This window comes from Capsicum annuum, chromosome 9 (genome assembly GCF_002878395.1).
Source record: "Capsicum annuum cultivar UCD-10X-F1 chromosome 9, UCD10Xv1.1, whole genome shotgun sequence".
Lineage (NCBI taxonomy): Eukaryota > Viridiplantae > Streptophyta > Magnoliopsida > Solanales > Solanaceae > Capsicum > Capsicum annuum.
The window spans coordinates 76,371,243-76,398,745 of NC_061119.1; the positions used below are offsets into that span (position 1 = coordinate 76,371,243).

General features: G+C 39.1%; 1 protein-coding gene across 3 annotated transcripts in view; it reads left to right on the forward strand.

Moving 5' to 3' along the window:
- The window catches only part of LOC107847410 (WD repeat-containing protein WDS homolog), a 31,426-nt gene extending 5,080 nt beyond the window's left edge, over window positions 1–26,346 (forward strand). Inside the window, exons 2-3 of one of the 3 annotated variants that reach the window (XM_047396853.1) lie at window positions 284–385; window positions 26,043–26,346. In XM_047396853.1, the coding sequence (XP_047252809.1) occupies window positions 284–385; window positions 26,043–26,210 (270 nt within the window). In that variant the 3' untranslated portion in view covers window positions 26,211–26,346. The other 2 variants (XM_047396852.1, XM_047396854.1) reach the window with 2 other exon arrangements.
- Window positions 26,347–27,503: the final 1,157 nt, after the last annotated feature.

A 27,503-nucleotide genomic window follows, 5' to 3' on the forward strand; every position in this document is an offset into this window, starting at 1 on the left:
ACCCTCCCAGACCCCACTTGGTGGTATGTTGTTGTTGTTGTTGTTTTAGCCTTTCAATTGCATTCGGTGGTAAAAGTTACTTTATGACTTTCAGATGATCTAGTCATAAAGAAATTGCCACATGCTATGGTTTTCTATTATCGAATCTTTTAATGAGTGAAACTCATGAAGATTGGACTTATCATGCTGTGATCATGAGTAGTTTTCTCCTTACTTATTTGTTATCATTGTTCTCCTAGTTTCTCTCTAGGAAATATATATTAATGTCTTTACACTGTTGCAGATCCTGACTAACCACATAAATGAAGTCTGGTATGTCCAGTTCTCAAACAATGGAAGCTACCTGGCCTCATCATCAAGTGACAAAACGGCCATCATTTGGAAGGTATGTTTTCATGTTATACACTTGAGATTACTATGCAAGTCTGAGTAATCCAGGGATTTACTCCTAAATATAATTTGGGTTGTTCCTGTAATTGCTGAGTTGTGCTGTTGAAAAAATAAAGCTAAATAGAGGAGCGAGGGATACTTGTTAAGGATAATAGTCCTGAAGCTATGGAACTCCGTAAGCATGGAACTTTGGTCAAACTTAACCTATTTTGTCTGAGTGAATGCTTTCATGGAATAAGCAGGAGAAATTTATTCATGACTTTTTGCAGGATGAATTAGAAGTGGAGGAATAGGGTTCTGTTAGTCAAACAAAATTAAACAGAAAAGTTGCTTATTTTGCTTTGCTTTCTTGATAAATGTTACCAAGAAAGTCAGGTTTTAATTGCAGGTCCTTTATGCATTCTTAAAATCTTATGAAACTTTTATTTCTTTGGTCAATTGAATCTTTTATCAAGAAATCGTACTCTGAGTGAATACTTTAGGTTGTTCACTTGCCCATTACTAGCAGGAAATGATCTAGTCAAAATTATTTTTTCTTGGGGAAAAAGGTAAACAAGTGGTTCTAGGTTTATGCTTGGGCGGAAAAGTTTTCATGTTGGAGCTTCAGTAAAGTGGGCTAGTTGTCTGACGACATGTTCCTAGAGTGCTTCATCCGACATTTGCTGCAAGCTAGTTATCAGACATTTTTAGTAAAAAATGAAACTTCATATGTACTCTTGTCTGGAGTGATTAATATTTCTTAATAAAACCATGAACTTCATCATCTATTTTCTTATTTCAGTTTGGATAAATGGAACTTCAATATCATATAAAAAGAATACATATGGAAAAAAAAGCAATGGATCTTAGGATCAATCAGTAACCACTAAGTTTATGCTTCAAATCTGGTGATTAAATGTGATATAAGTTACTCGGACTCTTCACTTTCGGTGTCGCACCCGTTTCAACACAACATGGGTGTGGGTGTGGGATCCGTACCCAATCTGGTCAACCAATTTTGGGTACTTTGACCAAAATTGGTTGGGGAAGTCCGGATAAATTTAACAAATTCTGATATCAAAACAAAAGCTAAGGTGAAATTGAAGAAAATGGAATACTATGGCTTCGCAACCGTCGGTGGAACTCCTTCGGCCACCGGACAGCTCCTCTCAGGGACGGCATGCCTGCATCCGGTCCCCACAGAAAACTCCACCCATCCACATGCCACGCATTCCTCAGCAAATGCCCCAATCTACTGAAGGTTCAGCTCGTATTTCTGAGGAACAGTTGCATTGGGCTCAGGCGATTATCAATCAAGCTCAATTAGCTATGCAAGACAAAATAGAAGTGGAGCAGCAATCAATACAATTCCCAGAGGTACCAATTTCAGCTCAAGATACGCAGAACCGTTCCACAGTAGAGACATTGAAAGTGGATGCACATCAACCACAAGTTGTTCAGAGTAATCCGATGAAGGTGGTAATAGAGACAAGTACAACAATCATGGATGGCGGTAAGCCCCCTGCTTCTTCTATTCATCCGTCTAATGCGAAATCTGAAACGGCTGAACCCCCTAATATAACCAATGGAGATAGTGCGAAGGTCATGTTGGGGTTGATGAATCGAGCCTCAATGGCTGTAGGGGCTATTGGCTCTACAGTTGCATGGTTTGGTCCAAACCAGGTCAAATTCATGACCCGCCTGTCCCTAGGGTCACGCATTTTTTGGCTACAAAGCTGAGAGCCCAAGAAGCCATGAAAGCAGAAGTTATTCATATTGATTCCCCCAAAATAACTACCAAACATGGTCTTCTAGCAGTTGTGTTTAAGTCTAATGATTATAAAGTGAAGCTGGCTCAAAGATGTAGGTTTACTCTAATTGGGAAATTTGTAAATAGCATGCCTAAGATGGAGGTGATTAGGAGATAATTCATCCTGCAAACTGAATTAAAGGGGCAAGTCAAAATTACTCACTTCAATTCTAGACATATATACATTGATTTAGATAATGAATATGACCATTCAACAGTTTGGTCAAAAGAGAAGATGTATATCCAAGGACAGATGATGCAATTTCAATTATGGACCCCCACTTTTAATCCTGATGAAGAGACCCCACTGGTTCCTATCTGGGTTGGATTGTCTGAGCTTCCCTGGCACTGTTATTGCTTGAAGGTGGTGACATCTCTACTTTCTCCTATAGGGAAGGTATTGTTTCTTGATTTGGCAACTTACAAAAAAACTAGGGGGAGTGTGGCTAAGGTCAGGCTGCAAATTGATCTAACCTAACCAAGACTTCATTGGATGGGATATGATGATGATGAGCATGGTGAAGGCAGATGGCAATCCATTCTATATGAAGAGGTTCTAGACTACTGTTCCTATTGCAAACATCAAGGGCATGCTGTAAGAAATTGTGTGATTAAAGAGAATGATGAGGCTGCTAAAAGGAAGCTGGAGTCAAATGAAAACATCCAAGAGGATGGTGGACAGGATGAATATTCTCATATGTGTCAAGGGAGGCTGAAAACACCAGATAACACAACTGAATAATGCAGATAAGAGGCAAGACATCCCTCAATGAATGGCAGAATCACAGAAGGAGGGGTAGAAGGTACAATCAAAAAATGATATTCAAGCCATTGTCTCCAGGTAAACAAACAAGGAACCAACCATGAGGATGATGCTCCAACTACGTCTAATGCATTTACAGCATTACAACAAGACCATATAGGGGTTGAATATGATTGCCCAGCTAGTAGTGATGAAGGAGCAAACCAGAGCAGATCAGAGATTGCAGGGATGTTGAATGAGAAGGAGCATAATAGTGATATACCTTCTCATAAGGAAGTCAATCTGGAGCAAATGCAGGGTCCTGTTAAGGAGAGCCAAATGAGCAGCCCAGAAACTACAAGGATGCAGGGTGAGATGGTGCAGCAAGGTGATGTCCCTTCTCATGTGAGAGCCAATCTGGAGTATGTGCAGAGAGTTGTCCAAGAACTCCAAATGAATCGACCAGAGGTTGCATGGGTGCTGGATAAGGAGATGCAGAATGGTGATATTGCCAATACAACAATGCTGGATGTTTCCTCTAATGTGCAGGACACTTGTGGTGGGGTCCTTCCCCGGACACCGAGCATAGTGGTAGCTTTAGTGCACCGGGCTGTCTTTTTTACTGAAGTAGAGGAAAAGTTGGGAGGGATCCCTTATGACATGAGAAAGAGCTTCTAGTTCTTAGGAGTAATTGTGGCTTGTGGTCTAACAGATCTGGGATTTTAGGGTCCCAAATTTACTTGGTCCAATTTAAGGGGTATTCAATGTAGAATATGGAAAAGATTGGACAAGACAATGGTGTCAGATGCCTGGTTGGATAAAATGCCAATGACTACCATCACTCATCTGTCCTCTGAAGGATCTTATCATTGTCCACTTCTTATGGAGATGCAGGAAAGGGTAGAAACACACATAAAGTACTTCAAATTCGTGTACTGTTGGGTGGAAAATCCTACATTTAGTAATACAGTGGAAGCTTACTGGCAGAAACCTTGTGATAGAACACCTATGTGGAAATTTCATCAGAAGTTGAAGAGATTAACCTCTACTTTAAGTACCTGGTCTAAAAGAGAATTTGGTGACATTTATGCTAATGTGAAAGAATATGAAGAGAAGGTCAGAGTGGCTGAGGAGAATTTGATCTCAAATGGCACAGATATGAACAGACAGGAGTTTCACAGAGTACAAGCTGAATACATCAGGCATCTCAAGGTGGAAAATGCTATATTGAGACAGAAGTCCCAATTGCACTGGTTGAAGTATGGAGATGCAAATTCCAGTTATTTCCATGCTGTTATCAAAGGAAGAAGGAGAATGTTTATTCGTACAGTTAAAACTGATGATGGGGAGTGGATTCAAGGGGATGATGCAATTGCTACAGCTGCTTGTCAACACTTCCAGAATTACTGGAAAAACAGAATATATTTCAGAAGAAATGTTAAGATACTATCCCTAAAATGCTTTCAGATGCTCAGAATGAGGTCCTACAGGCACTACCTACTCTGGATGAACTGAAGACAGTTGTATTTTCAATGAATCCTCGTTCAGCTGCTGGTCCTGATGATATGAATGGGAGATTCTTTCAGTCCTGCTGGAATATGTTGGAATATCATTGGTATGGATTTACTGCAAGTAGTGATAGCTTTCTTTTGTGGATATGCTATGCCTAAATACTTCTCACATACTTGTTTGGTACTCCTTCCTAAAGTTTCTCATCCCAATAAACTTTCCGAGTATAGTCCTATCAACCTGAGTAATTTCACCAACAAAGTCATTTCTAAACTCCTCTACCTTAGATTAGCTCCCATCCTTCCCACTCTCATTTCCAGTAACCAATCAGGTTTTGTGAGGGGTAGGAATATTGTTGAGAGCATCATGCTTGCTCAGGAGATCATTAGTGACACTGAGAAACCAACTGTGGGTGGAAATGTGGTCATAAAGCTGGACATGGCCAAGGCATATGATAAGGTGTCTTGGTCATATGTGCTGAGAAGATTTGGTTTTGGTGAAACCTTCATTGACATGATTTGGAGAACCCTGTCGAATAACTGGTACTCAGTTCTTATTAATGGTACTAGACATGGATTTTTTCATTCTATTAGAGGTTTGAAACAAGGTGACCCCTCTCCCCTGCTCTATTCATTCTTGGGGCTGAAGTGCTATCAAAGGCCTTAAACAATCTGCAACATCATCCTCAGTATTATGGATTTCACATGGAGAGAAAAGGGCCTCAAATAAATCACCTCAGTTTTGCTGATGACATCATTATATTCACTACTGGCAGGAGACACACTTTAAGGCTAATAATGAAGACACTGACATTTTATGAAAAGGTTTCAGGCCAGCTGATTAACAAAGAAAAGAGCCATTTCTTGGTACCTAACCAAACTTTTTCCTCTACAATTTCAAGGATCAAAGGTGAAACTGGATTTCAACAGAAGCAGAGTCCCATTTCATATCTTGGTTGTCCACTTTATATTGGAAGGCAAAGAATTAGTCATTATGCTGGGTTGGTTAGCAAAGTGGTTTTAAGAATTGCAGGTTGGCAATCAAAACTACTTAGTTATGGTGGCAGAGTGGTGCTGGTAAAACATGTCCTACAAGCAATCCCTATTCATATTATCTCTGCATGTATCACTCCCAAAACCATCTTAAAACAACTTGTGAGTTTGTTTGCTGATTTTTTTTGGGGGTGGAAAGACACCAAGAAGAAGTACCACTGGGCATCCTGGAGAACCTTATGTTTATCCACTAATGAAGGAGGGGTTGGTATTAGACATCTTGCTGAAACTTGTCAAGCTATACAATTGAAGCAATGGTGGGTGTTCAGGAGCAACAACACTCTTTGGTGTAAATTCCTACTTGCTAAGTATTGTCAGGGGTCAATGCTGTAGCCAGAAGTACACATGGTCAATCCCTAGTATGGAATAATATGATGAAACACAAGAAGGAAGCTGAAAAATATATACTATGGAGACTCAAATTAGGTACCTGTTACTTTTGGTGGGACAACTGGACAGGATTGGGGCCTCTACACAACTATAGAACTGATAGTGTTAGATCAAATAATGCCAAAGTTGCAGCTTTCGTAATTGATGGAGTGTGGAATATGCAGAAGCTAATCACAACAGTCCCTCCACAAGTGTTACACTGCATCCTCAAATTATCATTTCAGTTCCTAGAAGGGGTTCTTGATCTCCCTATTTGGACTTCGAACACAAAAGGGGAATTTAGTTGCTCCTCAGCATGTGAAATGGTTAGAGAACACAAAGAAATAACAATGTTGAACACTTACACTTGGCATAGACTGATTCCTTTCAAATGTTCCTTTCTTCTGTAGAGATTGTTGAGACAGAAATTATCCACAAATGCAAGGCTCAGGCAATTTGGTATAGCTCCTGGTAACTGGTAACTGTGGATGCTGTGTTACTCCGGGATGGGATACCATTTCTCACATCTTTATAGAGGGATCCTTTGCAGCTTACATCTGGCATATTTTTCATCCTCAATGGGAATTCTTCATATCCCAGTCTCAATCAGGACTTTGATGCTGAAATGGTGGAAGTATAAATCCTATAATAATGCACACAAGTTGGTTTTTCAGGCCCTACCAATTATCATTTGTTGGAACCTGTGGAAACATAGATGTGCTGTCAAATATGGAGAGAAACAACCCCAATTGGCTAGAGTGAAATTCCTGATCTACAAGGACATCTCCCACCTATTATGCAGTGCCTTCCCTTATATCCCCTGGCCTACAGGTTGGAAAAAGTTGATATCTTATGTTGAAAAATGCAGACAGGAGATAAAGGTCACATCTGTGTATTGGTCTAAACCACCCGCCCAGATGGTTAAACTAAATTTTGATGGTAGTGCAATCACAAACCGTGGCAAGATTGGAGCAGGAGGGGGTCATAAGAGATCATCATGGAGATCTCATTTATGCATATGCTACACCATTGGGACAGGGGACCAACAATCAAGCAGAGGTGGTAGCTGCTATATGGGGACTTTCCTAGTGTTTGAACAATGGTATACAACAAGTTATGTTAGAAGTGGATTCTGAGCTCCAGGTCAGATGGATAAGAGCTCAAATTCCAATCCCATGGAACCTTCAGCCTCTTTTGGAGTTTTTACTTAAACTCATCTCTCAGTTTCAGCTGTGCATTTGCAGACATGTCTACAGGGAAGCCAACTTTGTAGCAGATGCCTTATCCAAAGTTAGTCATCAAGCAGAACAGCCTCAACACTTTCACAATTCTCAACTCCCTTCAGAAGCAGCAGGATACTTCTATCTTTATAAAATGGGATTACCAAATTTTAAGAGGAGGAAATTGAAGAAACTACAGGAACCACCTTAGTGTTGTTTTGTATTAATAGATATAATCAAATAGTATATTCTCACAGTTTAGTAGTTTCATTCATTCAAATGTGTTGCCAATCTTGAGGTCAGGTTTATGCCCCCCTCATTGTACAGATTCTTTATGATTAATAATAAAGCCTGGGGTGATGCTCAACCCCTAAAATTTACCCAAAAAAAAGGATTTTCTTCTTGAACAATATTTTCTCCTCAAGTTTTCTACATAATATCTCATAATTTATGTTTTATAACTCTATTTTTAGATATTTAAATTACTTTTTGTCGAATCCCTGCACCCGTATCCATCCCTAGATCCATATCCCCAAATCTTTAAATTGAGACCGTTGATACGATCCAAATAGCCATCTTAGCTTTTGATGACATCATTGAAGGCCAATACATAAAGACTCAAGACTTGGTCACCTCGAGGACACAAGAACATGCATGAAGGACCCGTTTTGAGCATACCATAAAGCAATTTCGTGTGGAAGATTGCTTGGGGGCTTGCCTTTGATGCCTACCCGAGAATACAAGTGTTGAAGTGTGAAGAGGAGCTTCAAACACTCCAAGGCCGCCCCTCATTAAGGGTGTTTTGGCTATTTCATCATGTGAAGTCCAACACTCCAAGGCCGTTCCTTTACATTAAGGTTGCTTTGGTCATTTTATCTTTCATTTTGTAATAGACTATAAATAATCTCTTATTAGGCCATTTTCTCTTTAGTTGTTTTTGGATGATATGTGACAAGAAACATTCTTGAACTCCATTGGAAGTATTTTAGTGTAGGGCTTGGAAAAGCCAAGTTGTATAGGGCTTGAAAAAGCCGTGTAGTGTAGGGCTTGGAAAAGCCGGTATTGAACATTGCTTAGAAACGGTGGTTGTAAGGCGGAGTTGATTCCCTTAGCGGTTACAGTAAGAAGATTGGTGTTTGCTTTTTGCAACATTGAGGGTCTTAACTTTGATACACTGTTTGGTTCTCATTGTTTCGTAAGATCTTATGTCATCTTATCTATCTTTACATTTTTGTTTTGTTTGTCATCATATCTCGGTTTGTGTTGCTGCCATAGTTGTTCATCTTGTTCTCGGCTTGTCTTCGTGTTCTTAGCTGATTTTCATGTTTCTTAGTAGATACCATATCATTTGGTATCAGAGCAAGGATTGATCTCGTTCCTACGAGAGCAAGGATTGATCTCGTTCCTACGAGATCAATCTTGGGCTTGTTACTTAGAAAATCAACAAAAAAAGAGTGTCTAAAATCGAAAATCTCAAAAAAAAGAATTCTATCCCTTTTTACCCCTAGGCCGAAACTTGAGGCTTAGATTTCTTGTGTTTTTGTGTGTTTTGTTTGTTTCTAATGTTAGGTCCTTGTTCCCTAACACTGAGAGTCTAGATCTTGGATTTGAGCTTAATCCGGGTTGTTTTGAGTTATTCACCATTGTTGAGCTTGAAGGTTGAAGAAACTAGAAAGGTGGATCTCGAAATTGGAAGGGTATTTGTTGATATTGTGGCTTGAAAACGTGTTGTTGGTGTTTAGGAGATCAACGTGAGCTTGGGGAACCAAAATCATCCAATTCCGAGCTCATTTGGCTTAGTTTCCATTCTTGAATGTTCTTGGTGTTCTTCATAAATTGTTGAACAAGAACATTCAAAATGTGTTGTTTGATCTAAAAGAGTGGAGAAATAAAATGTGGTCTTTGTTTGTCTTGAAAGACATAATCCCAAGGCATCCAAAAGAAGAAGGGGGACAAAGGGCTTTCAAAAAAGAGCCTTACCAAAAAGATGCAATAGCTTGTCTTCAAACATATCCCAAGACATACAATAGAGGAAAGAAGACAAAGGGCTTTCAGAAAGGTGTCTTACCAAAAAGATGCAAGGAAAGTCAAAACTTTTTGAATTATTAAAAAGGGGCTCCAAAGTCTTGTTGTGACCCTCCCAAAACCGATTTTTCCACTCTTCCAAATAGAAAATTGACCAATACAAATTGGAGACAAAGAAGATTTTCCAAAATTTTAATATTTCAACGTCCAATAGGAGGCTACCACGTCCCTTAAAAAATTGACCCTATGCTCAAATTTCAGATTCTAAGTTTCTTTTCTTTGTTTCTTTAGTTTCATTTCTTGATTCTAGTACTAATTAGCAACTAGTACTCACCTACTTGATTGTGAATTAGTTTTTAATTCGTTTTCTTCGTTCTTTGTGTGTTTTTCTCGTTTTTGATTCGTTGAACGTCTTTGTTTCAAGTTCGTAATTAGATTTTGTTTTGTGTCTTGAGTCGATCAAACAAGAATCTATTCCGGCCGCAAAGTAGTGATTGACACCTTATTGACTACCGGAGTATAAGCAACTTTCAATATTTGCCGCTCCAATTGTGAGGATCACAAATGTGTTATAAGGGGTATACGCGTGTTGGTGAGGAGCTTTTACTACTAATCTTGTTTGTTCATTTTGTAGGTACAAAGTGATATAAGGGGAACATGTCTTCGATAGCCTCGGATTATTGTGACTACGACATGGGAGACTATGATTGTAGTGAGATTTTATGGCTACGATGATGATGGAGATTATGGGGGCTATGAATATAGCCATTATCAAGATATGGGCAGAAAAGAGGGTTACGGGTTTGAGGGAGAAAATGAGATGAATGAAGTGCCTAGTGCTTATGGTAAATATGGAGATGATGAGCCTTGTGATGGTTCTTATGATGAAGTTGGAGCATGTGAGGAGTTTTACACTTACCACTCCGAACCTAGAATTGGTGTAAAGTATAACCATTTCATTTCCAAAGCTTATGAGAGCTATGGTGAGAGTGCATGTGTGGAGTGTGAAGATTCATATTCTTCACCTTGTAGTACTTCTTATCAAGGCCGAAGTGGTGTGGATGGTTATACTAGCTATAGTGGAGGTTGTCCCATGAGAAGAAGAGGGTATGCATCTCCAAAGGCCGAAGGGTACTCATGTGCCCATGGGGTATACTAAGCCTTCCAATTTTGATCCAAGGAGTGTTCACTCCGGAAAGGTAATCATTTGTAGGGTTCCGGGCTGCCTCATTGTGCTAGATGATAAGTGCTATATGTTAGAATATGAATAGGAATAGCATATTGAATTCTACTTAGAATAGGATTGAAATATAGTGTCTATAAATAGGGTCTCAATGTAATAATTTAGATACAACAATTCAATAATATTTTCTCTCATATTTTTCACATGGTATCAGAGAAGGTTTTGTGAGAAAATTTCTGGGAAGAAAACTCAATAAGACAGCTCGGTACTTCAATTTTCGGCGACTGATACGTCCAATTTGAGCCCTCGTCTATTGTTTAAGTATTGTGTGCGAAAACCAACACCATTACGAGGTGAGAAACACCCAGGCGAGCAAACCCCAGTGCTCGAATCTTATCTCCGGCGATCCACGTGCCGCTGGAACTTTCAGATCTGCGCCTCACGCGCTTTACGCGCCAGTGCGTGCGGTTTATTCCGGCCAAGTTTTTTGTCCAGCTAGGTCACCACTTCATTAAAAGGCTGTACCAATAGTTTTTTCTTGATTCCGACAAGTCTTTCAAGATTTCGATCACCGGAACCTAAATTTCGACGACTTTTCCGGCAGTTTCTTTTTTTAGTAGCCTCGCTTATTCATTTTGAGGCTACTCATATGATTTTTTTCTGATTTCGAGCAACTTTCTAACATCAGATCTTATATCTGGGGACTTTTCTTTTTTTCCGGTCCAAATTCCAATAGTATTTCTTTTTCATGATTAAATTTGAATCTTAATGAGGAGATCAGAAACTCAGATGTCAAAGCTTATGAAGAATCAACGAAGGGAAGGTCGATTTTGGAAGATCTCGACCTAGGTGTAGTTATTGTAAAAGGTTTGGACATACTCGTGGTGTATGCTATTCTCGACCTAAGTGTAGTTATTGTAAAAGGCTTGGACATACTCGTGGAATATGCTATTCTTTGCATGGTCAACCATCCAAAAATGCTCATGTTGCTCAGTCCAGCTCAGGTATTGTTATTTATCAATTCAAGTATGCTTTAGACATTCTTGAGGAAACAGTAATGATGGGATGTTGACCCATTGACACTCCTATGGATCCAAATGCTAAACTTCTGCCAGGACAGAGGGAGTCACTCAGTGATCCTGAAAGGTATAGGCGGTTGATTGGAAAGTTGAATTATCTCATAGTGACTAGACCTGACATCTCTTTTCCTGTGAGTGTTGTAAGTCAGTTTTTGACTTCTTCCTGTGATAGTCATTGGGATGCAGTTGTTCGGATTTTGCGATATATAAAGTCATCTCCAGGTAAAGGACTACTCTTCGAGGATCGAGGCCATGAACATATCATTGGATATACAGATGCTGATTGGGCAGGATCACCCTCTGATAGACGTTCTATATCTGGATATTGTGTTTTAGTAGGAGGTAATTTGGTGTCCTGAAAGAGTAAGAAACAGAGTGTGGTTGCTCGATCTAGTGCCGTAGCAAAATATCGAGCAATGGTTGCAGCAACTTGCGAGCTGGTTTGGATCAAGCAATTGTTGAGAGAATTAAAATTTGGTGAAACTGGTATGATGGAACTTGTATGTGATAACCAGATAACCCTTCATATTACATCTAATCCAGTATGTTCCATGAGAGGACCAAATGCATAGAGATTGATTATTACTTTGTTAGAGAAAAGATACTCTTGGGAGATATTGTTACAAAATTTGTGAAGTCGAGTGATCAGCTTGCAGATATCTTCATCAAGTCCCTCACCAGTCCTCGTATTAATTACATTTGTAACAAGTTCGGTACATATGACTTGTATGCATTAGCTTGAGGGGGAGTGTTAGAATATGAATAGGAATAGCATATTGAATTCTACTTAGAATAGGATTGGAATGTAGTGTCTATAAATAGGGTCTCAATGTAATAATTTAGATACAACAATTCAATAATATTTTCTCTCATATTTTTCACACTATAGAAACTACATCATTCCACCCATGGTTGATCATGTGGGGTTGTTTCGAGAACCTTTACTTGTTCCATATTCCTTGGACGGGTATAAGGTTACCGAGAGAGTGAAGGTTGTCTTCACCCAATTTGAATACTATGAGAAAGTGTGGTGCGATATCTTCCTCTTGAAACAAGGTTATGTACGCTTGGGTGCCGATTGGTTTGCACAACATAAAGTTCCAAATGTTCAAAATTGGCCTAAGGTTGTAAGAGACCGATGGGGAAATCATCTCATTATGTCCATTCTTCCCAAATCTCAAAGAGAAGTGATCACCTACTCCAATTCGAATGAAAATGAGAGGCAAAAGATTGAGAGGAGTAAGGGTGTGCAAGGTGGTAATCCGAGAGTGGAAAAATGAGAGGTTGTGAGGAGTGAAGTGGGGGGGGGGGGGTGCCACCAAATCGAGATAACTTTGCTTGTCCTTCTATCTCTAAGGACATTTGTGTAGGTACCAACTTTGCAACCGGAGGAGAACAAGTGCTAAAGGAGAAGAATCCCCTTGAAGACTTAACTAGGGAAAGCTTAGAAGCGGCCGAAGCTTGTGGAGGACCTTCACACCAAGGTAAAGGAGAATGTACTCAAGAACTTCAAGGTAAAATAGCTAACTCTTACACTTTTGTGCATGTGAATGGTGATTGTGTGGCTAGTAGCCCATTGAGTGTGAGTAGTAGCTTACCTATTTGTGAGTCTATTAATTCTTTGCCTCTCGATGATGATGTACATGTTGTGAGTGTGGATACACTAGTTGATCCTATTGATGATCGAATTGACTCTTCTTGTAAGGTTAATTTCTGTCCACTAGTGTTGAAGCCATTGTGTTGAATGATAGTACATCATCTTGTGGGAATTGTGTTGATCAACTTGTGTGCGAAACTAGTCTACCACTTGAGGTTATGTGTGTTGTAATTAATAGACCTCAAGTGAGTGAAGAATTTGAAAATGTTGGTCAAAAAGATAGGATTGAACCCGTGAGCTTGTCCTTTGGTAAAGATTCTAATGTTTGCTTGGCTCATAGGGATAATCATGCGCTTGAAACATCTTTGAAACTTGATAATGATCTTTTAGAGAGTGAACTTGCTTGTTCCAAATCTGCCCCCGGGATAAATCATTCTCTCGTTAGGTATAATATCTTGTTTGAAGATGGTATAATTACTCCCAATGAGCCTAGTGGTGAGAATGATGTTGAAGGTATAACTTGTCTTGAAGGCTATAGCCTATATGCCAACCTACTATGGTGTGATAACATTCCTCCTAAAGATGGAAATCTCTTCTTGAAAGATGAGAGTACTCTTAAGGGTAAGGAATGTGTAGTCTTGAAAATTACTTTTTCTACTTTGTGAGACCTTGTTGTTGAGAGTACTCATGCTGATGATTTGAAAACTGGTAATGAGTACATACATGAGGACACCTTAGTAGAAGTTGACTTGAGTGATACCTTTCTCTACTCTCTATTTGCTTTGATGATGCGTATGTTATTGTAGAGAGTATATCTTGTAGTTTGGGTGAAGCCTAGGGGGAAAGGGAGTGTTGTCTAGACCCGTGTCTATGGCCACTCTTTCCATTTGACCCCGATGCCAAATATGGAAATGGTGATGTTAGCACACCCAACTTGTTGCTTGGTCTACATGACAAGCTAAGTGTCATTCTTGAAAACCCGAGAGCAAATGTGTCATTGTCTCCTTGGGGTAATGCTTTTAAATGTGCATCTTGCTTGAGACACTTGTGCTTAGGTTGAGTGAATCCCAACTTGTGGATGCCAAGTTGTCTATTTGTTTGAAAGGAAGAATGTGTATGTGCTTAAATGCTTCGTCTTCATCCGTGTATGCCTTTGCACTTTATTCCTTTCTATACTACCTCTTTGCTTATGATGACCTCCATGCTAGTCTTGGATTTGTTCTATATAGAGATAAGAACCTGTTGGTTTGTCCACTTATTTGAGTGATAATGCTATATGGGTCTTGTGGACTTTACAACCAATTGAAAAATCACCCTTGGTGTGGTCTCTTGAAGAGGTAATGAAACAATTTTCTTTTGGCTCATAAGATGGAGGTAATTCTACCTTTTGGATCATGTGATGCCATTAGGACCTTTGTAGTTTCCTTATCTTTTAGTGATTTCCATAACCAAATCCTTTGTGCATTTTTCGTTGAGGTTTTAATATTCAATTCAAAGGATCCTTGGTTATATTTCAAGTATGTGCAACCTTGGCGTGATGAAATAATTGTTTATGCTAATCCTAACGCTCATGCCATGAGGAATTTGTGTTCGCTTGTCCTTTCTTTGATTTTGCAAGGTATGGATTCGAGGTCGAATCCTTTTCGAGAAGGGGAGGATGATACGATCCAATGGCCAACATAGCCTTTGATGCCATCATTCGAGGCCAACACATGAGGGATCAAGCTTTGGTCACATTGAAGGCACGAGAATATGTGTGGGGAAACCATTCTGGACACTTAATAAATCAATTCCGTGTGTGGAGGGTTGCTTGGAGGCTTGCCTTGATGACTACCCGAGAGCTCCAAAGGCTTGCCCATGTTGAAGTGTGAAGAGGAGTCCAAACACTCCAAGGCCGCACCACATTAAAGGTGTTTTGGCCATTTCATCATGTGAAGTTCAACACTCCAAGGCCACCGCCCCTTGTCATTAAGGGTGCTTTGGTCATTTTATCTTTCATTTTGTAATAGACTAAAAATAGTCTCTTATTAGGTCATTTTCTCTTTAGTTGTTTTTGGATGATATGTGTCAAGAAACATTCTTGAACTCCATTGGGAGTATTTTAGTGTAGGGCTTGGAAAAGTCGGTATTGAACATTGCTTAGAAACAGTGGTTGTAAGGCGGAGTTGATTCCCTTAGCGGTCACCGTAAGAAGATTGGTGTTTGATTTTTGCGACATTGAGGGTCTTAACGTTTCATACACTGTTTGATTCTCATTGTTTTGTAAGATCTTATGTCATCTTATCTATATTTACATTATTGTTTTGTTTGTCATCATATCTCGGTTTGTGTTGCTGCCATAGTTGTTCATCTTGTTCTCGGCTTGTCTTCGTGTTCTTAGTTGATTTTCGTGTTTCGTAGTAGATCCCGTATCACCATGAAGGATCCGACCTCTATATCCGTGCCCGTATCTGACACCCGCACCGAGTCAGAGCAACTTAGGGTGATAATGCAATCATCAAGTAATAAATTGACTAAAAGTTGAATATCGAACCCACGAGGATTTGTGATTAACCATTAACTAAATTAAACTAATGCGATTATCTAAACAGGACATAAAATTCGAATTTGTAATCATACACTAACTAGAACAAAAAGAAAATGACTAATGAACTTTAACCAAGAAAAAACAAATTCTTATGTTATCAATGATATGAAATCAATCTAGAGCTATCAACTATGTACTAGTTATCAATCACATTTTGTTCTTCAATCATGGATGGATTCAGGAGAGGTAGAGGTAGATCAAAAAAGTATTGGGGAGCGCTATCAACTATGTACTAGTTATCAATCTCATTTTGTTCTTCAATCATGAATAGATTCAGGAGAGGTAGAGGTAGATCAAAGTAGTATTGGGGAGAGGTGCTTAGACACAACATGATAGAGTTGCAACTCACTGAGAATATGGCTTTAGATAGAAAAATGTGGAGGACACGGATTAGAGTAGAAGGGTAGTAGGGGTAGGTGTGTGTCCTTACTAGTAGGTAGGATACTAGTAATATTTTGAAGTGTAATATACTTGCATGATCTTTACTAGTAGGTAGGATACTAGTAGGTAAGATACTAGTAATATTTTTACGTATAATATACTTAAATGATTGACCCATAATTGGAACTAATTAAGTTGTACAAGGAAACAAAGGAAGAAGATTAGATGAAGTAGTTAATGCAACGGAAGGCTTGAAGCAACCATTTGGATGAAGTAGTTATTGCAAACTAAAGAACCTATATAGCTGCAGCATAACACCAATCCCAAAAGGAAAAACAATGATTTTTCCTAAATGTGGTAGTACATTTGAAATACTTTTTTATTTGTGCTTCTGGTGTAGGGTGCTATTTGAATTCTTCAAGTTTCAATCTCAATTAGGACAAGCAGTTTGTCTTTCAAATCTTTTAGAGGGAGAGAGAAACTGGGGAAGTACAATATATTAACATAGAGAATTTGGTTTTGTACTTGGCCTAATGGATAAAAGGTGAAAGGAAAGAGAAGGAAGAAAAAATTGGAAAAAAAATATTTAAGTGAATCATGTGCTTACCCCGCCGGGTTGGAAACCACACATTTTGCTACATCACATTTTGTGTTTAATTGGTACATACCGAATTAAGTTAGATTTGTCAAATAAGAACATGCCTTAGTTGAGGTGTCAAAATAAAAACGACAGCCAAGTTTAACGGGTCGTCTATATTTTTGGCCTTTATACTTTTATTGAAAATCAGGATAAAGAGTAAATGGAAAAGCATCACCCATAGGTCTCGATTCCAAACTGTGGATATGAGTGAATTATGAATATTGTATTCAGGTGAGAAGAAAAGTTGAAAACAAGGTAGAGTGAAGAAGTATCATACGTGGTGCCAATACCGGTAACAACCTCTCTATCTTTCAATAAAAGTATAAATGCCAAATATATAGACGACCCGTTAAACTTGGCTTCCGTTTTGATTTTGATACCTCAACTAATGCATCTTCTTACTTGACAATCTTAACTTAATTCAAAATGTACCTATTAAACACAAAGGCTGATGTGGCAAAATGTATGGTATCCAAACCCGGTGGTAAGCATCTGGTTCACTTAAATATATTTTTTTCTTTTCCAATTTTTTCTTTCTTCTCTTTCCCTTCACCTTCTATCCATTTGCTAGGACCTTCACCTAAAATCCATCTCTCTCTGTAAGAGTTGAAAGCCAAACTGCTTATCCTAGTTGATATTGAAGAGTTCAAATAGCACCCTACAACAAAAGCACCCATAAAGGTTTTTCAAATTTACCACCTTTTAGAAAAAAAATCATGTTTTCCTTTTTGGGGTTAGTGTTATACTGCGGTTATATAGGTTATTTAGTTTGCAATAACTACTTCATCAAAATGACTAGAGTTCTTCCATTTGAAATAACTACTTCATCCAATCTTCTTCCTTTGTTTCCTTGCACAATTTAAGTAGTTCCAATCATGGGCCAACCTTGTAAGTATATTACACTTCAAAATGTTTATTTCATCTCCAATGTACCTACAAAGTGAACTATAATTAATAATCAAACGACAATTGATAGTGCTAAAATGGGAGGCCAATAATGGCTAAACATATGCATTTTTGGCCAAATAATCGGTTCTCATTTAGGTTTGCAGCTATTAATGGTTTTTACAAAAACTATAGGGCCTTATTTCTTAGTATCTCAATGGACCAATGCAATGGATATGGTGGTTTGGTTACTACTCAGTGTACATCCTTCATGGTGTATCTGTATCAATTAGCGCTTCAAAATGAATGATGATTTTTAATGGGTAAGTACAAAACTGAAGAGATTGAAGTTGGAAGATTGAATAAGTATAGCTAAAGAAACAAATTTACTTACTTATTTACTATCAATTTTCACCTGAAAATAATACGTATAAGACGTACTTCTGTATAACTTTAAACCGATCTAGGAGGATGAACTACCAAGGTTGATATTATTTTCTCTAAAGAAATACTACCTGATAGAATATGAATAGGAATAACATATTGAATTCTACTTGGAAAGGGATTGTAATATAGTGTCCTATTAGGAATAGGATTGGAATATAGTGTCTATAAATAGGGTCTCAATGTAATAATTTAGAGACAACAATTCAATAATATTTTTCTCTATTATTTCTCAGATGGTATCAAAGCAGGTTAGAAATATCAAAAAAGATAACTCAGTCACCACACGTCAATTTCGGTGACTGATTTGGGTCAATTTTTATTTTGTGAATTGTGTGAAAAATACAACACCACCAAAAGGATCGGAAAACCGCCGGAAAATTACCCTCCACGCGCCGCCACACACCAACCGAAATCCAAAAATTACGGCGAGATCTGCGTCACGCGCTGGCGTGTGAGCCCATCTCCGATCGATTTTTGAGTTGTTTCTTTTTCTGTTGGGGTCGCCGGTCTATTCTGACTCCAACCACTTGCTCCTTTCCAGATTCCGACAATTATTTTGAGATTTCGACCGCCGGAACCCTAATTTCGGCGACATCAATTTTTTTTTTCGGGGATTTTTTTTTTTCAAAAAATTCAGATCTGGTTTTTGGGATTTTCAAGTCAAATTCCCAAGATATCTTTTGGGCATGATATTTTTTTTTGGCTCCAAAAATATTGAAATTGGAAGTTCAAGTCCTATGATTAAATCTGAGCCCTTAATGAGAAGATCAGAAAATCAAAGGTCACACAGTCCATGAAGAATCGACGAGGGGAAGGTCGATTTGGAAGATCTCGTCCTAGGTGTAGTTATTGTAAAAGGCTTGGACATACTCGTTGCATATGTTATTCTAGACCTAAGTGTAGTTATTGTAATAGACTTAGACATACTCGTGGAATATGTTATTCTTTGCATGGTCGACCAACTAAAAATGCTCATATTGCTCAGTCTAACACCACAAGTGATCAATGAGTGTATTTATCTGACAAGGAATATAATGAGTATTTTCAGTATCAAGTAAGCATGCATATATTTCTACCAATAGCCTCAACTGCACAATCTCCTACCTTTGGATCCTACCTTTGGATCATGGGTTGTGCACTCAGGTGCTTCTGATCATATTTCTGGTGATAAATCACTTTTGTCTGATATTTTTTTCTCACAATCTCTTCAAGCTATTACTTTAGCTAATGGAATTCGAACAGAGCCAAAAGGAGTTGGACAAGCCAAACCCCTATCTTCTGTTACTCTAGACTCTGTTCTTTATGTCCTTGGTTATCCTTTTAATGTTGCATCTGTAGTATAATTTTTTTTGATGATTCTTTTCTAATGCAGGACCGCAAAACGGGACAGACAATTGGCATAGGACATGAATCACAAGGCCTTTACCATCTCACCGCTTCAAATTCCTTCACAGCATACTCCGCTACAGATTCTCCCAACCTTATTCACAAACGTTTGGGACATCCTAGTCTATCCAAGCTACAAAAGATGGTGCCTAGTTTGTCTAGTCTATCCATATTAGATTGTGAGTCGTGTCAACTTGGGAAACATATCCGTGCTACATTTTCACGTAGTATTGAGAGTCGCTCAGAGTATTTTCTCTTTAGTTTATTCCGATATTTGGGGTCCTAGTAGAGTCAGTTCACTGTTAGAATTTCGTTACTTTGTTACTTTCATCGATGATTTTTCAAGATGTACTTGGGTTTACTTAATGAAAGATCGTTCCGAGTTATTCTCTATATTCAAAAGTTTTTGTCCTGAAATACAAAATCAATTTGGTGTTTCTATTCGTGCTTTTCGGAGTGATAATGCCTTAGAATACTTATCCTCCTAGTTTCAGGAGTTTATGACTCATCAAGGAATCATTCACCAAACATCATGTCCATACACCCCTCAGCAGAAAGGTATAGCAGAAAGAAAAAATAGGCATCTCATTGAGACTGCTCCCACTCTTATCATTGAATCCCTTGTTCCATTGCGTTTTTGGGGCGATGAGGTCCTCACATCTTGCTATCTCATTAACAGAATGCCATTATTTTCGATCCAGAATAAGGTTTCCCATTCCATACTATTTCCTCAGTCACATCTCCACTCTATCCCCCCTCGTGTTTTTGAGAGCACATGTTTTGTTCATAACTTAGCCCCAGGAAAAGATAAATTAGTCCCTCGTGCTCTCAAATGTGTCTTTCTTGGTTACTCTCGAGTTAAAAAAGGGTATCGATGCTATTCACCTGATTTGGGTCTCTACTTTATGTCCGCTGATGTCACATTCTTTGAATCTCAACCTTACTATATATCTTCTGATCATCTTAATATCTCTGAGGTTTTACCCATATATCCGGTCTTACCCACACCAATCTTTGAGGAATCTACAGTTACTTCTCCATCTCCAGCCTCAGTGTAACCACGTTTGACTTATCACCGACGCCCACGTCCAGTATCAGTCCCAGATAATTCATGTCCTGCGTCTGATGCTTCCTCTACTGCAGACCTGCCTCTTCCTAGTCAATTAGTTGCACTTTAAAAAGGTATAAGATCCACTTGTAAGGCTAACCCACATTATACTTTCTTGAGTTATCATCGTTTGTCATCACCTATTATGCTTTTGTATCATCTTTGTCCTCTATTTCCATTTCTTAGACTACAGGTGAAGCACTTTCCCATTCAGGATGGAAATAGGCTATGATTGATGAGATGTCTGCTTTACATACGAGTGGTACTTGAGAGCTTGTTTCCCTTCCTGCAGGTAAATCTACTGTTGGTTGTCGTTGGGTTTATACAGTCATAGTTGGTCCAGATGATCAGGTTGATCGACTGAAGGCTCGCCTTGTTGCCAAAGGATATACACAGATATTTGGGTTTGATTGTAGTGACACTTTCTCTCTCGTGGCTAAAATAGTATCAGTCCGTCTTTTTCTCTCTATGGCTGCCATTCAGCCTTGGCCTCTTTATCAGTTGGACATTAATAATGCTTTTCTGTATGGTGATCTTGAGGAGGAAGTTTATATGGAGCAACCACCTGGTTTTGTTGCTCAGGGGGGAGTCTAGTAGCCTTGTATTTCGATTGCGCAAGTCACTCTATAGTTTGAAACAATCCTCTCCAGCCTGGTTCGGAAAGTTTAGCACAGTTATTCAGGAGTTTGGCATGATTCGTAGTGGAGCTAAGCATTCAGTGTTTTATAGCCATTCTGAATCAAATCTGTGTATTTATTTATTTGGTGGTTTATGTTGGCGGTATTGTTATCATCGGCAATGATCAAGATGGTATCACTAACTTGAAGCAATATCTCTTTCAACATTGTCAGACTAAAGACCTTGGCAGATTGAAATACTTTCTAGGGATTGAGGTTGCTCAGTCCAGCTCAGGTATTGTTATTTCTCAACGCAAGTATGCTTTAGACATTCTTGAGAAAACAGGAATGATGGGATGTCGACCCATTGACACTTCTATGGATCCAAATGCTAAACTTCTGCCAGGACAGGGGAGCCACTCAGTGATCCTGAAAGGTATAGGTGGTTGGTTGGAAAGTTGAATTATCTCATAGTGACTAGACCTGATATCTCTTTTCCTGTGAGTGTTGTAAGTCAGTTTATGACTTCCCCCTGTGATAGTCATTGGGATGTAGTTGTTCGGATTTTGCGATATACAAGTCATCTCCAAGTAAAGGACTACTCTTCGAGGATCGAGGCCATAAGCATATCATTGGATATACAGATGCTGATTGGGCAGGATCACCCTATGATAAACGTTCTATATCTGGATATTGTGTTTTAGTAGGAGGTAATTTGGTGTCCTGAAAGAGTAAGAAACAGAGTGTGGTTGTTCGATCTAGTTCCGAAGCAGAATATCGAGCAATGACTGCAGCAACTTGCGAGCTGGTTTAGATCAAGCAATTGCTGAGAGAATTAAAATTTGGAGAAACTGGTAAGATGGAACTTGTATGTGATAACCAGATAACCCTTCATATTGCATCTAATCCAGTGTTCCATGAGAAGACCAAGCACATAGAGATTGATTGTCACTTTGTCAGAGAAAAGATGCTCTCGGGAGATATTTTTACAAAATTTGTGAAGTTGAGTGATCAACTTGTAGATATCTTCACCAAGTCTCTCACCGGTTGTCGTATTAATTACATTTGTGACAAGCTTGGTACATATGACTTGTATGCACCAGCTTGAGGGGGAGTGTTAGAATACGAATAGGAATAACATATTAAATTCTACTTGGAAAGGGATTGTAATGTAGTGTCCTATTAGGAATAGGATTGATATGTAGTGTCAATAAATAGGGTCTCAATGTAATAATTTAGAAACAACAATTCAATAATATTTTTCTCCATTATTTCTCACACTACCAAGGTTGATATTTATCAGCACCTATGATGCTCAGACTCTTCAAAAATGTAGTTAGGTGTATGTTGGATCCTTCAAAAAGTAGTGCATTTGGAGGATCCAACACCGGTCCGTCCACAGTTTTGGAGAGTCCACACAACGTAGATTATAACACATAGGCTTATATCTTAACTATTGCACTTATTACATATCATCTCCTTCCAGCACAGGAACGATAGGTCCGGTACTCTACCCACCAAGTTTTATGTTGGTGAGAAGGAATAACTTAGCATTTTTTGCCACGGCTAGGAGTTGATTTCAGCACACATCGTTAATCGCTACATACTAGCCGTAGTATCGTAGTCCATGCTTATTATATCTATCATAGTCTGTTGTTTATGTGTTTCGATTATCATACTATTTATAGTTCTTGTTTATTTCTTGTAGACTTTGCAATGTTTCCCGTGTTGCTATATTTTCTTCACCATTTCTTCTCCTTCGTACTTTGAATTGCTACACTTGAGTCGAGGTCTTTCGGAAACAAGCTCTCTACCTCCATGAGGTAGTGGTAAGGTCTGCGTAGACTCTAGTCTTCCTAAACCTCACTTGTGGGATTTCACAGGGCATGCTGTTTTGTTTGTTGTTATCGTTAACCGTTACGCCACACCTTTGGGTGCACTGCACTAAATCCGAGCGATCTGTGGAAGGAGGGAAAAGTTCACCATCCAGAGTTGGATGCTTCATATAGGATCAAAATTACTAATTAGTGGGTTCAGTATCTTCCAAGTATCATCCAAGACAAAGGTAGTCACCACAATTAATTTCTTACCTTACTGAATGGTAAAAGTGCGATTTCAAATTACTATTCATACTCCAAATGAACTATGTTGGAGAGCATGTAAATGACTATTGACAATAATTTTAATTGTATGCTGCCTCAAGAACTTATTTCTTTTGATAAAGATAAGAGATACTTTTGATAGGATTAAAACCTTGCATCTCGGTGGTGTATGCGGAATTGTGACAACTAAGCTGCAGAATTAGCATTTTATCAAGCAATAAATTTCAGCTACTCCAGCAACTTGATGAACATTTGGAGGTGTAGTAGCTAAGGTCCGGTTGTATTTTAATTTTCAAGAAAAATGGACAGCAGTCATGTTTACTTGGCCATTGGAAAGGCAGAGATAAGTCTTAATAGGAATGGCAACAGGGCGGTGTGGGTTTTCGGCTATGAGGTGTGGTGCGGGTTTTAGGCTATGTGGGTGTGGGGCGGGTTGAAATAAAATTTTCAGAATTGATGCGGTGGGTGTATGCGGGTTTACTGGTATTTTTTTTGCAGAACTGATTTCTGTTCTTAAAAAGGTTATATGGTCAATTTGCATGACTTAAATTCATTTTAATTTTATCTGCATACACTTTAATTATCTTCCTTTGATAGATATATGCTTTGAATTTGCTCTTTTTGTCAAACTAAAATATGGTAAAACAATATCATAACTTTTAACCTCTAAGCTTCTAGATTTTCTCATTCACAAAAAAGATATCCAAAAAAGATATCTTATTTCTTGATTCATCGGCTGTCAACCGAAAAAGGTTCTACAACATAACATTTTTTAGTTTCACTTTTAATTTTGGACAGATCAATATACGCAAATCTATATTTGAGAACATAAATTACAAGAATTTATATAAAATAATCAAAAGCTATTCAAAAATTAGGCACCTACTTACTAACTAAATGATTGCTTGTGGAATTAATTTGGCTTTGGAGCTTTTTCAAATAAATTTGGAAATTTTCCAGAAATATTCACAGCCAAAAGGGGCTGTCCTTTTGAGTCCTAAAACATTTAGAAAAAAAAGTTTTTTGTTTTAAAAAAATGATAGCAAATTATGCTGGGTGGGTCTGTGCATCGTAGAGTGGGTTGAACAGAAAGTTTGCTATGTGGGGCGGAGGCGTATTGGAGTCTTTGCGGGTTTACGCGGGTTTGCACCGCATTGCCTCACACCATTTGTCATCCGTAAGTCATAGGATCAATCTGAAACACTCCAAATTTTTGGCCCTTGAAAATTCTTGAGCTTTGGGCTTACTTCCTTGGTCACGACTCGTGGTGACGAGTCGTGAGATGTGGTTACGGGTCGTAGGACCCTGGTCGTAACCAAATCAGAAACTTAGTGGCAAGGTTCAGCTCTGAGTACGAGTGTCTCACTATGAGCCGTGAGGATATGTTACGAGTCGTAGGTTCAAATCGTAGGATGCTGAGTGTTCAATTCTTTTAGGTGTTGTGTTGCTCACGACTAAATCTTACGAGTCGTAAGATCTCTTTACGAGTGGTTTGGTGGAGTCGTAAGGTGCGCAATGTATGGGGGTCCTAGTCACTGTCTTGGTTACGACTCGTGGTCACAAGTTGTAAGGAGGGGTTGACTCGTAGTCAAAGGCGGGTTTTTTCTAGCTTTTAAGTTGAGGACACTTCGGACATTTCCCATTTTAACCCCTTGGACCCCACAACTTAAAGCTCCTTAGGACTTCATTGTCACCTCATTCCTAATAAAACATTCTCAAATTCTCTCTCAAACTCTCTGTTCAAGTTAAGGCTAGGATTTCAAAGAAAGTGGTCATTTAGTGGTCATCTAGGGTTCTAAGGGTGCTTTCTTCTCCAAATTTCTTGGTACTCTTCCCTCATTGTTAATTTTGCAAAAGCATGTGATTTGGAGTGCTGTTTATAAGGTTATGGTTTTGGTTTTGAAAACCAAAAGGTTGGGGTTTTTGAATGTTATGAATTCAAGGGTTTTGAATGTTATGAATTGAATAATGTTTCCCATGGTTTATACATATGATTTTCATGCTTTTAATATGGTTTTGAACTTGTGGGTGTATGAGTATGGTGAATGAATTAGGGAATTGTAACTTTCCCAAACTTGTAACTTTTGAAGTGGTTATAACCCTAACCATATAATGTGAAATTGGTTTTAGTTATGAGAACTGTGGAAATTTGTAAAATTGAACTAGTCTTGAACTATTTCGTGATGTAAAGAAGTATTTGAAATACAATGGTATGATTTAATGAACAAAGGGAGTCGGTGTTCCCCAATGTGTATTAATGAACAAAGGGAGTTGTTCTCTCTAAGTTAATGGAGGTTGTTTGGGCATGATGTGTTACCTTGCAAATGTGGTTGGTATAATGATACCAACAATGTATGCCTAAATATGTATCGAGGTTCATTGAATGGGAATGTGTGACAACTGTTTTAATTGGGTTCTAGTAAGGGTTGTGTAGTGGAGTCGTGAAAGTAGACGTCCGAGTGACCGATACTGAAAATCGTGTTTGCCGACGCGGGGGTCAAAGTGACCAGGGATTATTAGGGATGTTTGAGTCCCCCGTAAATCATTATATGATCGGGTGCTGAAGTCACTTGGTATATGTTGGAGGGTTCGAGTCCCCTATGTGCATATATATGAGATTATTCTTCGGTTCGTGTGACTATGCGCACTGGGGCCCAATCAAGGGGTGAGAGCTGCGGCCCATATAGCCCGTGGGTACTATTATATAATGGTTGAGCTACACAATCTAGGCTAAAGTTTTGAAAAACATGTTAAGCCTTGTTCCCTATCCCGGCATGTGACATATATAGCTATGTACTTGCATTTGACTATGTGCACTATCTTTTAAATGATTTTAACTGTTGATTATATCATTATGTTATTCTTATCCCCGAGTTTCATGCTAGTGTTCATCCCGCTAACCGTCTTCGGCCGCTGTATCCCTACGTGATGCAGGAACTGGCCATACTTCTACCTCTCCTGCATTTGACTAGGATTCAGGATCAGGTCGTGAGTCAGACTGAAGTGTTAAGCTTCCATACTTCGGAAGGCCCCATTTCATGTTTTGACTATTTCTTTGGACTTGATTTTGGCTATGGTCGGGGGCATGTCTCGACTGGATAATCTTTGGTTTTGATTAGAGGCTTTGTCGGACTATTTTTGGCATGAGCGGTGTCGGTATTGGCATTGGCATTGGTATTGGTTGGATGTTTGGTTGTAAACGGTTAGTTTTGGTTATAGACTTATTATAATATTTTTTTATTTAATGCTCTCTTATCTTGTTATATGTTCGGAATTCATCTGACGCGGGGTGTAAGGTGGGTGATGGTTTGGGTATTGGGGGTGGTCTCCGGTCCTGGTTGGACTTGAGATACCCGACACGGCCAAGCCCGGGTTCGAGTCGTGTCAGATTGGTACCATAGCCTAGGTTTGGTGTTATTAGATGTCCGACAAAAGCCGTGTCGAGTAGAGTTTCTTTTATAGGTGTATAACGCGGCGCACTTATAAGGGAGAGGCTATGAGATGTTTAGGAATGTTTTCCTTTCTTGTTCTGTTTCAAGCTATAGAGTCTAAGGTCTTGAGTCTCTTTAATTTCCGTTTGTTTGCCTTTCGAATCATGCCTCTCCGACGATCTGAAGCTCATGGAAACTCCTCTGTTCCGCTTGAGGACGCACCCTACATATGGGTACGGACCCGGTCTAGGGGTCCATGTTCCTGATTGCCCTCCTGGAGTTCGACGGTCCCCTCTAGTCCTCCTCAAGCTCATCTGGCTGATGTGTCGAATGCGAATTTTCGTCAGTCCATTCATATGTTGGTTCAGTTGGTAGCTTCTCAATCCGAGCGTGTAGCTTCAGGTACTCCATCCATCTTCTGAGGCCACAAGGGTTAGTTTATGAGGTTGAGTCCTCCTGTGTTCACTGGTGTTAAGGTTGAGGAAGATCCTCAAGGCGTCATTGATGAGATGGAGAAAATCTTCCGCGTTATGCATGCCACTAGTGTGGAGGGTGTGGAGTTCGCTACCTATCAACGGAAGGATGTAGTGTAGCAATGGTACGAGGAATGGGAACAGTCTAGGGGAGATGATGCCGAATCTGCACTGTGGGATGATTTCTCTAGTGCTTTTCTGGACCGCTTCTTTCCTCAGGAGTTGAGGGAGGCGAAAGCGGAAGAGTTTGTTAATCTGACCAAGGTAGGATGATGGGTCAAGGAGTATGCCTTTAAATTCCATCAGTTGTCCCGATATGCTCCCGAGTTAGTGTCTAGCATGAGGGCTAGAATGAGGAAGTTCGCGTCTGGATTGTCCCGTGATTTGATTCTAGAGAGTAAGGCCGTCTTGTTGAATAAGGATATGGGCATCTCTAGATTAGTTGTGTATATGCAGCAGGTTGAGGAAGAGAAGAAGAAGCATACAGAGAT